This window comes from Equus przewalskii, chromosome 11 (assembly GCF_037783145.1).
Source record: "Equus przewalskii isolate Varuska chromosome 11, EquPr2, whole genome shotgun sequence".
NCBI classification, from domain to species: Eukaryota; Metazoa; Chordata; class Mammalia; order Perissodactyla; family Equidae; genus Equus; species Equus przewalskii.
This window is the reverse complement of record NC_091841.1, coordinates 27641134-27653439: the sequence shown is the minus strand read 5'-3', so window position 1 is coordinate 27653439 and position 12306 is coordinate 27641134. Positions and strand designations below refer to the sequence as shown.

General features: G+C 56.8%; 1 protein-coding gene across 4 annotated transcripts; it reads right to left on the bottom strand.

Annotated features, from left to right (window-relative positions):
* Positions 1–752: 752 nt before the first annotated feature.
* Positions 753–11643, bottom strand: PELI3 (pellino E3 ubiquitin protein ligase family member 3). Of its 4 annotated transcripts, none has more exons than XM_070565563.1 (8): positions 11511–11643; positions 10236–10388; positions 9615–9686; positions 7452–7581; positions 6710–6811; positions 5737–5931; positions 5229–5417; positions 753–3886 (listed from the first exon to the last, which is right to left on the bottom strand). In XM_070565563.1, exons 2-8 carry the CDS (start codon positions 10385–10387, stop codon positions 3317–3319), a joined length of 1410 nt encoding a protein of 469 aa, XP_070421664.1. In that variant the 5' UTR covers position 10388; positions 11511–11643; the 3' UTR covers positions 753–3316. The 4 variants fall into 4 exon arrangements, with proteins under 4 accessions (XP_070421664.1, XP_070421667.1, XP_070421665.1 ...); XM_070565566.1 differs by lacking the exon at positions 11511–11643 and adding an exon at positions 11263–11354; XM_070565564.1 differs by lacking the exon at positions 9615–9686.
* Positions 11644–12306: the final 663 nt, after the last annotated feature.

Here is a 12306-nt window from a genome sequence, read left to right as displayed (position 1 = left end):
TGTCTGCACAGACTCAGAAGAAGACAGCCTGGCTCCGGCACTGCGTCTGCAAGTGCCTGGCGCCACGCGTGGGGAGCATTGTGAGGGCCCCAGGTGAGAGTCAGGGCGAAGGCAAGCCTTGTAGAGAATCAGGCCTCTACTGCCTACTGGCTGTGTGTCCTTGGGTGGGTCCCTCTACCTGAGTCTTGACTTCTTCAGCCAGAAAGCCAGGCTAATAATCCCTCTACTCCGAGGGATGTTGTAGGCTTGAATGAAGTGCTGACTAGGCAGTGCCACCCCCTAGTGTTGTGCAGAGACACGTGTGGGAAGAGGGGATGCCTGAAATCCACACACCCTCCTTGCCAGCCTTTGCCACACCTGTGTCTACGCCCAGAGCATCATCTGCCCACCGTGCGCACCAGTTTCTCATTCACGAAGGTGCCCAAGGACCTACTTGACACAACAGTGCCACTAACTGTTGGCTGTGATGATGATTATCATTATAGAGAGGAGCTCAACTGATTGGTCTATGTCCTTAGGAAAGTTACTCTTCTTCTTCCCTGTGCCTCAGTTTTCATTGTCTTTTAAATGGGTATAAAGTCTTCCTTGACTTGCGTGAAGTTGAAATGCACACTGGTAAAGGAGGTAGTGCTGTCCATTGCTACCAGTGGCAGCTCAGGCCAGCAGAAGATCCCAGTACTTCTGAGACCACCCCCCCCACCCCCCCCGCCCCAACCACGCTGCATCACTCACGGAAGTCCTGTGCCAGCAGCTTGACATGGAGGCTCTCATTTAATTCTTGTAAAAACCCTGAGATAGGATATCATCATTGTGCCCACTGTACAGATGGAGAAACTGAGGCTAATAGGTTCACTGATTTCCTTAAGGCCACTCAGCATGTCCTCAGGTATCCTTGAACTGGGGTCTAGCCTTACTCAGACCTTCCACCACAGTTGCCTTCACCTGCCCCGATACACTCACACACACACACACATACACACACTATCAGAGACAGCAGTTCACTCACTGGCGTCACAACTGTCCCCAGCTTTGGCTCTTTCCCAGAGGACTGAAGAAAGGGTAGGTGAATTAATATTAAGGACATACTATGTTACAGGTGCCCTCCATACATTCACAACCATTTGGTGACATAGGGACTGTTACTCCACTTAGTTAAGGAGACTGAGGCTCCAGGAGCTGGAAAGGGGCAGAGCTGGGCCAAGACCAGGCTGTCTGACCCGCTCCACCACGACCTCCGAGTTCCCCCTCGGGTGGTGACTGTGCCCTTTGCTTGTCTCTCCTCCCAGAGTCTGGGATTCCTTACTAGAAATGGGATCAGAATGTTCCTGTCTGGTTTCCAACCAGATCAGAAGAGAGAACAGCTGAGAAGAGTTGCATCCTAGTGCTGTGTGTGTGTGGAGGAGTTGCAATGCTCCCACATCCCTCACAGCATCCCCATCTGGGCTCCCCCACTGTGGCAGTGTGAGGCTCTGGAAGCAAGGATCCGATCACATGCTCCTCTTGTCACCTGCAGGTGCCCTCTGTCCTCTCAACAGCCCCAGGTCTGGTCTCTGTGGCCCCAGCCAGCTGTGTGGTTTAGGGCAGGTCCCTCCCCTTGGAATCTGCTCCCTAAGGCTCCGGCGGCTGTCTTCCACTGGGAACGATGCCCAGGTTAGGACTGTACTCATAGTCTCTTCTTCAGATGTTTCTATCTCCGGAACCTCCATCTACCTGTCTTCCTAGCTCCCTGCCCCCAGGAACAGTCTGGGGGCAACCCCAGCAGCACCCCAAGCTTGCCTTGGCTCTCAGGGAGAGGTGACACTTAGCCACAATGAACAGGGGTCCAGTTCAGTCTTGGCCTCCATGGCAACCGCAGCCCACCAGGCCCCAGCCAGGTGTCCACCCCTCATTCCTCTTTTCTGTCCCTGTCACACCTTTGCCCATGCTGTTCTCCTTACCTGGGCTGCCCTCCCAACTCCTCCCACCCCTGTCCAAGGAAAGCAGCATGGCGTGATGGAGAAGAGGGCAGGCTCTGAGGCCAGACTGGCAGCCGTGGATTTGAATCTGGCTTGGTCACTCTCTAACTCTGTGACTTGGAGCATGTGCCTTAATCTCCCCGTGCACAGAAAGGCTGACACCTCGCCCCCTGGGTTACTGTGAGGATTAAATAAAATCTCCAAGAAGCAGAGCCTGGTGCCTGGTGAGTGCTCAATGAACGTAGTTATTATTCTCATTAGCACAGTGCAGGGCACACAGTGGGCCTTGTGTCGCACAGTCATGGTAGACCTTCTGTCACAGCCAATGCTCTGGATCCATGAGTCCTCTCTCCTCCCTCAACTCCTGACTGTGCACAAGTGAGGTTCTAAATCCTCCATCCAGCATCTTCCCTGTCAGCACGGTCCTAACCTCTCGCTCCAGCCTCCTTTCTGTCCCCCCGCAGCCCTGTTCCAGCCACTCTGAACCCCTCACTCAGCTCCCTGCTTACTTAACCTGAGCCTGTGCTTGGCCTCCCTTCTGGCCAGAGCAACCCCCCCTGCCTGTGGATCCTTCCTGCAGGGGATTCCCACGCAGCCATGGAGGCTGAGCTCCTATGCGCCTCCGGGCTCCCTCCCTTTCCACCCGCCAGTGACACCTGCTCCACAGCCGCTGATAATTCTCTGATCCTGGCACACAGGAAGTCGTGCTGTCATTCAGCAATTTGGAATGTCGTCCATTAGACTGTGAACTTCACTGGACAGGGAACCAGGTCTGATTGTCTCTGTGTCCCCAGAGAACCTTGGCATGGAATCCAGCCCACAATGGGAATCAGCAGATGCCAGCCCCAGCCTGCCACCCACCCATCACTCGCATGGGGGCCGGAGGCACTGCACGCATGCGGGACACGTGGGATTTGTGAGGGCAGCTGAACAGCAAGGTTTATAGAGGAACCCAGGGCAGCAGCAAGGTGAATATCCGGAACTGGGTCGGCAGGCTCAGGGCGCAGCCAGCCTAAGCTGGGGGTCAGGGGCCCACGGCCCCTTCACTCCCCCAGGGGCACAGTGTAGGCGGCATGATGTGGGATGCCCCAGGAAGGGCTGGGGCGTAGAGGTGGGCTTCCCTCCATCAGCCCGCGACGGAGCTGGTGCTGAGGGCCCCGTCATTCTGACTGGGGTAGGGGTCTCGGGGACCCCGTTAGGGGCCAGAGTTAAGAAGGGAGGGGCACAGCCCATCCAACGCGTCCATCTGGTGTGGCTATGTGCCAGCAGACAGAGTCCCACATGCAGAGCTCCCTCTGGGCTGCAGGAGGTGGGGGACCTGGGTGGGCAGGCGGACACAGCAGCAGAAGACCACAGGTAGTCTAGTCCAGCGGCCCCTGGAAAATGAGGCGGACGCAGCCATGCTCGCCAGTGAGCCAGGCCCCACAAAAGGGGCAGGCAGCATGGAAAGCGTGGGTGCCATGGGGCAGTGGTGTCTGGGCCCAGTAGCGGGCAGTCTTCTCAGAGCAGACATGGCCACAGGGCGCAAAGGCATGGCTGGGTGGCCCAGGGTCCAGGCAGAGGCCAGCCTCCTGGCCGAGCCACAGGGGCACATAGGGCCCCACGAGGCGGCAGAGAGGACATTCACGCTCCTGGGGGCCCCGTTCTCGCCGGCAGCCCCAGCCGTGGTAGCCGTGGACGTGGCCGCAACGGACGTAGACCCAGGGCTGCTGCTTGTCGGGGGCCGTACGGCCACGGGCTGGACTGGGGAAGGCCAGAGTGCTGAGGCCCACGGGACACTGGGGCCGCGCCGCGTTCGCCTCCTGCCGCTGGGCCTCCAGCTGCTTCAGCGTGGGTGCCCGCAGCAGCCCCGCCGGTGTGCGCCACAGTAGCGTGGCCCCACACAGGTCGATGAGGGAGCCGTCCTGCAGCACGTTGGACTCATTTTCCACCTGCCAGGGGCAGCAGAAGGGCCTTACTGCCCAAGAAACTCCCAAACCCCCTGCCATCGGGCAGCCATCACCCCAGCCAAGCCACCAATCCACCCTACCAACCCTCCCTGGAGAGGGTACCTTGGACCAGGAAGGCAGGCTGGGGCGGAGGAGCGGGGAGAGCTGGGGCAGAAGAGTGGGGATCAGTGAGAAGCCATGTGGGAGGGCCGGCAGGTGCTTCCAGGGAGGCACTGTCCCTCACTTTCTGAGGGATATGGGCCTTGGTCACCTGATCTGTCAAATCAGGAAGTCTGGACCAAAATGGGGGTTTTCTAAAATGTTTTCCCAGGCTCTCCCCGAATGGCAGAGGCAGGAAACTCCTCTATCCAAAACACCGGGGACCTAGCCCAAGCAGCTGTCCTAAGGGGGCTGTGGTTAGAAGCAAGGACTCTGGCAGTAAAGACTGGGTGTGAACTCTGGCTTCACTGTTTACTAACTCTGCGTCTCTGGTCAAGTAACTCAACCTCTCTGTGTCTTAATTTCCTAATCCTCAAGATGGAGTTCACATCTCCATGTATCAGGTGGTTCTTATCAATGACTCACTGTAAACACTTGGGACAGTGCCTGGACCAGAGCGGGTGCTCAGCGAGCATATGCTAGTGAAACAGTCATGTGCATGATTTAAAAAATAAGTGTTGCCCCAAGTCTCCCAGTAGAAGTGATGCTCTGGAAAGATAAACTATGCCTTCCTTTGAGGTTCTGCATCTCTCTGCCCGACGTGCTCACATCCAGGAAGAGCTCTGCATGGCCCATTTGAGGAGCTTGGCCACATGACCTTAGACAAGTTCCTTCCTCTCTCTAGGACTCTCTCAGCTCCTAACCTGAGTTCTCGGATCTGTACCACGTGGAGTGTTACTGTCACCTGTGTCAGAACTACTCCAAGGCCCTTTCCCACTGGGAGATGATAATAAAGCTAAACCCATCTGAACGTGACAGACGCGTTACAAACTGCCAACACTTTTGATTATAAACTGTTCACACACAGGCCAAGTGTCACCCTCATAAGAGGGTGTGATTTTTTAAGCTGCGGGCATCCTCAATGCCACTTGGCACTGCACGGTGTGTCTGTGTGTGCTCCACTTCACGTCACCCATGGACCTCCAGCAGTCTGTGGGCTACACTTGGGGATGCTGGTCTCGTCCTCTCTGTGGGGCAAGTGGCACCTTCCCCCAGATGGAACCTGTTGGGGCTCCCTGGTGCAGGAGGACTGGAGATGCTCTCCTGGCTGGGGCAGGGGGAAGGGCAGGTTGGGAGGGCCTGGGAAGAAAGATGGGGTGAGGCAGGGATGGAGCGGGTCACCTACCAGCTTCCCCCGCTGCTGCGCCGAGCGGCTGTCCCTCAGAGTATACACGTTCCCACAGACAGAGATCTCCCGCCAGACACCCGGGGCTGAGTCCTCAGAGAAGCCGCCTGCTGGGTGCATCACCAGGACCCCATTGGTGGTTAAGCCGTCCATCAGGCCGTCGGGGGTCCGCCATTTGGCCGCCCGCTCCTGGGACCACATGTGGGATCAGATCACATCTCCAAGTGGCCCCCAGCAGGCTGCAAGCCAGGGGTGCTGCCCCTCTACCCTCAAGGTCAGAGGTGGCCTGGATTGGACTGGAATTGGTGCTGCCTGACTTTGGGTATCTGCTGACCTCTCTGAGCCTCATTTCGCTCATTTGTTAAGTGGGCTTGCTAATCCCTGCATAGGTCATGGTTATGATGATTACCGGAGGCTGGTCCATCACCCCAGGATGCTGCCCCTCCCAGCCTACCCCTCTGCTCACTCTCAGATGAAACGCTGGTCCCTGCCTGGGGGGTTCACTCACTCCAAGGAAGATGTTGCTGGAGGCATCGAAGCCAGCGGCATAGATGCGGGCGATATAGGGCGGCCGGCGGTCACAGAGGATGCGGCAGGCGTAGCGGGAGATGGTGCTCTGGGCAGAGGGGCCCTCAGCAGCCCCTCCTCCAGGGGACGTGTCTGTTACCACAAAGTCGATCATGTTCTCTGTGGAGCGGCCAATCTGTGAGGAATGAGAGGGCAAGCACAGGGATGCTGTGTGCACAGGTCTATCCCACGGGCTTCCCACCCCAGGGTTCCCGGCAGTTACTCTGCATGCAGGGTCATCAACAATGAGGCAGCACCATCCCAAGTCCTGGGGTCTCTAAATCCAATCGCCTGGGTCTGGGGCTTCTCCTTCTCTGTCTCCCCAACAGCTGTGGGGAGCACCACACTCAATAAAAATCAGTTGATTAGCTGATAGAACCATGAAAGGAGTGCTCAAATATTAGCAGCAAATAGTGAATTTTTAGGAAGTATTTACTGTATACCATCCTAAGCATTTTATGTGCAATATCTCAGTTAGTCTTCCCAAGAATTCCTTGGGGTGGGTATTATTAAGGGCCCACCTTACAGATGAGGAAACCAAGGCCCAGAGAAGTTAAGTGACTCTTGTCCAAAGTCACCCAGCTACTAAGTGACGGAGCTGGGATCTGAAGCCTGGCAGTATGACTGTCACACCACACTCTGAACCCCTGAACTGGATGGCCTCCCGTAGCCTGGGAGTCTGATCTTGGGTTTGAATCTTGATACAACCACCGACTTGCTGTGTGACTCTGGGAAGTCAACAGCCCTCACTGGGATGTCCTGCTTCCTCATCTGATGATGACTGCACTGAGTGCCCCCAAAGCACTTTCCCATGGCCTCTGGTCCTCCAGCCTCACCCTGGAACACCTGCAGAGCTAAGTGTGGAGGCCTGGTGGCCCAGTGGCCAGGAGGCTTGTGGAGGGGCCCAAGCATACCTGGAACATGTCTGTGTCACTGTCATGTGTGTACTCGACTATGACCGAGTGGCTCCGGGACAGTGTGTACGAGATGCTGTGCTGGCCACGATTACTCAGCGCCTGGTGGGGAGAAAGGAGAAGTCACTTCCCAGAGCACGTGGCCATGAGAATTGTGAGCCACTAAGCCAGAAGCTGGAGCCCAAGGCCCAGCGGCCACTCCCAGAGAAAGGGCAGTACCACCCTTTGCAAAGAGTGCAGCTGGCTCTTTACATAGGTTACCTCCTTTGATCGCTACAGCCACCCCAAGAAGGAGGCATGATTGTTATTCCCATTTTGCAGTTGAGCAAACAGCAATTCAGAGAGGAGAACAAACTGGCCTAAAGTCACACAGCTGGAAACAGCAGAGCCCAAATTCTAACCCAAATCCTCTGAAGCCAAAGGCTTTTCCTTTGCCATTGCTGTGTGACTGTCACATCCTCTCTGAGCCTCGGCTGCCTCTAAAATGATTCAGATCAATCCCATCCAATGGATGGGATCTCGTGGTCAAGGAAACACTTTGCAAACTGTAAAGGACCGTGCATACTGCAAGGGATCTCCCATCAGCACCACTTCGCTGGTAGCCCAAGGCAGGGAGTGAAGACACAGGGGGCTCCCCTGTGCCACTGGGGCTGGGTGCAAGCAGGGCTGAGAAGGCTGAAGACCTGGACTCGGGCAGGGAGGGCAGGACCAGCGCCCAGGTCTGCCGGGACAAGCTGCTTGCCTTGGAGACGAGCGGTGTGGAGATGTGGTGCATGACGTCTGGCTTCACTCCATTAGCATGCGGCCGGCGGCTCAGTGCCAGACGGCTTCGCCGGCGGCCCTTGTCCCCACTTGCCAGACACCCATTGTAGCTGCGGATGTGGGGGGTTAAGAAGAAACGGTTGCAGGGAGAGAGAGAGAAAGTGAGCCCCTGAGAGACTAGGGGGAACTGCTAACTTCTGGGCAGATCCTACCTTCAGAAACAAGTCCTAGAACCCGAAACTAGAACACCCTACTATGTCAAATCAGTGCCTTTGGGAGAGGGGTCGGGCTTAGAACATCTGCAAAAGGCCTTTCATTCAATTAACCAATTCTGGATGCCTGAGCCATGTCTGGCCAGGTGCTAGGCGCAGGGGTGGTAAAGATAACAAATGACAGGTCAGTTCTGTGTCCTCAGTGCCAGGGGAGGGGGACCCTCAGCTTTTCAAGGAACCCAGGTACTGCCTGAAATTACCCAGGCACAAACCAAGTGTGCCACAGGCCCAGAGGCAGGAGAAGGCAATTCTGGCCTGGGGATCAGGTTTCTGGGAGACGGAACACCTATACTAGGCCTTGAAGAACTGGAAAGGATTCACCCTTAGCAAACTGTCGTTTATTATACCACAAGTACTACTGGAAACCAGAATGAAAAAAAAAACCAGACCCACAATGCCACCACCTCCATATAGCCATACACGTCAAATCTCTACCTTCCTTTCCAGCTCTTGTCCGGAGGGAATGATTGTGGAAGGCAAAGATGGGGTGAGTCATGGCCTTGATTGCTGCCATATACTGGAGCCTCCCGTGTTCCCGGGGCTTCGCGTTATTAATTACCTAATGGAATCTGTGCAATGTCCTGCCAGGCAAGTATCCTTCCCATTTTACAAATGAGGAAAATTGAGGCTCAGGGAGGCGAAATGACTTGTCTGAGGTCCCAGGTTCGTAAGTGGAAAAGTCTAGACTTGAACTTGGGTCTATCTGACTCCGGCCTCTGTTACAGAAGCGCTTTTAGATGGAGGGCTCACCCTGAGCAAAGGCCCTGAGGCTGGGTTTGGGGAAATCAGGGAGTGGTGACTTGGGTGGTAAAGTGCAACAGGGGAAAAGCCCTGAACAGCAGGCTGAGGGATCTGCACTTTATTCTGTAGGCACTGGGGAGCCACAGAAGGTTCTGCAGCAGGGAATGACAGGATGAAGAGCTGCCAAATACAGCCAAGGACCGCCTGGATCAGAATCTTCTAGTGAGCTTGTTAAAATGCAGATTCCCTGGCCCCACTCATGGAGATTCTGATTCTGTGGGTTTGGGATGGGCCCGTCAATGGGTATTTTCAATGCACTCTCCAGGCAGCTCTGGGGTACAGCCCGTGTGGGGCTTCACTGCTCTGCAGAGAACAAACAGCTGTCAAGAGGGCCTGTAACTTGGGGTCTACACTCTCCCCCATCAGTGGCCTTGCTCTTAGCTGCAAAGCCAGCTCTTCCTTTGGGACACCAAGCAGCTGCTTTTGAGGTCACTTTTGCCCTTGTAAGCTCTTCCCACGTATGGGGGTTGGGAGAGTTCAGGAGTCAGGCTTGGGCCTCAGATGGGCCTGACTTAAATCCTGGCTCTTCCTCTTATCACATGACCTCTGTAAAACGGTGCTAATTTATCAGGACCTACCTCGCAGGTTTGTTGTGAGAACTAAATGAGATAAAGCATTTAAAAATGCTTGGCACAGAGCTTGGCGTATATACAGTAAGCCCTTGATAAAAGTTAGCTATTATCATTAAAAAAATGAAAGCACATGGCATGTACATGTCAACAAACAGTAGCCATTATTATTTCTAAATCATCAGCCTTATGATAACATTATGTATCCAATATTTTCTTCAGGGCAGACGGCAGAGAGAGAGGCCAAAAGGAGGTCCGGATGGGGGAGGAGGAAGAGGGATCCGTGCCTGGGGGAAGAGATAAGTGGGTGGTGCAGGCAAAGGTCTGGTCAGGCACAGACCAGGAAGGGATGAGGTCTACCCAGTCACCAACTCATGTCGCTTCCTCTGTCCTGGCCTCAGTTTTCTCATCTGTAGCGTGAGGGTCAGCTGCGGCTTAGTGAAAGTGGACTAGACCTAGATTAAGAAAGACCTGGGTCCAAATCCCAGCCCTGCCACTTACCAGCTGTGTGCCCTTGGGCCAGTCACTTCCCCTCTCTGAGCCTTGGTTTCCTCACCTCCTTCCTCACAGCATCTTTGTGAAGATTGAAATGAAATAATGTCCATGAAAGGGCTTGGCACAGGCCTGCCTCCCAGAACACATGACACGTGCCAGGCACTGTTCTACGTGCTTTACAGAAATCACCTCATTCATTCCTTTCGACAACCCTCTGAGGTATTATCATCATCCCTATTTGTAAAATGGGAAAACAGAGGCACAGGGAAGTAAAGCAACTTGCAGAGGTAGGATTTGAACCAAGCAGTTTTGCTGGAGAACCAGAGTTCTTCACCCCAGACTACACACACTCGGTGCTCTATGAAAGGCAGCTGATATTACTTTTTTCTGATCTAAGTTTTTTCTGAAACTTATGTGGGCAGTTAGAGTTGTCTCAATAATTTATGACAAGTGGGAAGACAAAACTCTTACGAATTGAGGTGGGTTTGGTCAACTTTGTCTCTCTCTCTCGGGGAACTTGAGGAGGGACCAACAGCAGAAGGCCACACTGGGGAGAGCTGGGGCCCTTGATCTGGCTGCCCTGGGGGATGCCTGGTGCCCCACCCCACCCAGACCAGGGATGCTCACCCCAGGACGATGAGTTCACCATACTTGATGGGCTCCTCGCCTGGCTGCGCATCTTCACCAGGAGGAGAGAGGACGCAAGAGCCCTGGTTTCCAGGGTGCCGGAGGTCTGAGGTTCTGGGGGACCCCACTTCAGGGTTTCCTTCCAGCACCATCCTGGGCATAGTGGGAGAAAAAACAGCTTTGCAGCCTTCTACCCCAACCTCTCTCAATGCCAGCTTTTGCCTGCTGCAGGATCACCTAAGCTAAGATCAGTGACCTTTCACCCCCTCTGTTGCTATGGTGACCACTTCACCTCTGCCTCCCCTAAAAACTGCTCCGGGGTTGCTGGCATATCAGGGAAGGGATATGGATGAGATGGAACCAAGAGGGAGGGGCAGCACAATCAGGGGGTCAAGATATTTGGTAGGGTCACAGGGATGGACCAACTTGGGGGTAGCCAGGACCCCAGTCTGGGACACGCTTGAAAGAGGGGGCAGCTCAAGAGTTGGGGCCCTTACTCCTCATCTTAGACTCAGTTCTTGGGTTTAGCTCTCAGCCCGGAAACCTGAGTAGTCTTCTGCCAGGTTCTTGGAATTTATCTGTCCATCAATCTTTCTGCCCCTTGGCAGGTCTAGGCCTGTCTGTCTGTTTTCTCAATGACTCTCTGTCCTCCTCGCCGCTGTCCTTTTCACCGTCTCTCTTCCACCCTCCTCCCCATCTCTGCCTGTCTGGCCACCTCCACCTCCCCATCCACCTGCCTCAGTCTCCCCATCTTGGCCTTGCCCTGCAGACAGGCCTCTAGACCCCTCCCCGATGCGCGCCCCCTCCCTCCCTCAGGTGTCTGTCTGCAGTCCCCCGGCCGCCCGGTCTCCGGAGGCCTGCGGGGGCGGCTCTCCCCCCTCCTCCGGCTCCGGCTGCAGCAGAGCCCGTCTCCGCAGGAAGCCTGTTTGGAAAACATCCCCGCGCAGGAGGGACTGCGCCGGGGCAGGCCCGCGCCCCGCGCCCGGGGCAGGCACAATGACGGCCCAGCGCATACGCAGATACCCACCCGGCGGCCCTCCACACAAACACGCGCGCGCACGCACACAGTCCCGCACAGCCCGAACCCCGCGGGTACTGCCCGGACGGGCGCACAGCCCACCCGGGCCCGCGACCGCAGGCGCCAGGGCGCAAACAGCCACAGGCGCCGGCCCTCGGACCCACTCCCCCTGCCTCCCCCAGGCACCCTAACACGCCCCCAGCGCCCGCCGGGGCCGCCTGGCGCAGCCCCCGCCCCCTCCGCCCCGGCCGCCTCACCTGGCCTCGCCCCGGGCCCCGCTCGGCGCCGCTCCTTCCGCGCCTCGCCCCTGCTCGGCCCCGGGGCCGCTGCGGCGGGATGGGCCCGGCCCGCGGCGGCTCCGCGCTGCCTCGTCACGGGGACACCCGCGGCCCGGGGAGGGGGACGAGCGCGAAGCGCCACGCCCCGCCCCCTGTCTCGATGCCCCGCCCAATATGCCCCGCCCCCAGGAGAGCTCCCGCCCCATCCTAGACTCCGCCCCTTGCGGCGAAGCTTAGCCTTAGTCGGCGGAGTCCCGCCCCTTCCCAAGAGACCACGCCCCCTCAGGGCCCCGCCCCTGGCCCTGGGAAGCCCCGCCCACCACTCTGTCTCAGGGACTCCCTCCACCGTTTTCCTTGGCTCAGGGACTCCCCGTAGTCTACAAGACCCCTCCCCCATTGGGGGCTCCCCAAACCCCGCCCTCATTTCTGGGGACTCCGGGGATCTCCCGGAGATCCGGGTGCCGGCTCACCCACCGAATGCGAGGGCCTTCGCAGTGAGCCGGAGGCCCCTTTCCCCACATTAGCCCTGGGACTCTCCACCTCCCGTCTGAGACCCCGCCTCCCAGCTGGGGAAGCCTCAGGATTAGAAAAGGAGCGGGGGCGGGAAGGAGAGAGAAAAAATACCAGATGAGGCGGAAGAAGGGGTGTGCGTCAGCAGGGAAGTCGAGGAAAGCCGCTGCGTTTGACTCGAATCGCAGACCTGTCTTCCAGCCCAGCTCAGCCACTTTCTCGCTGGGTGACCTCCGGCTGGCTCTGGGTCCCCGGGTGTCCAGAA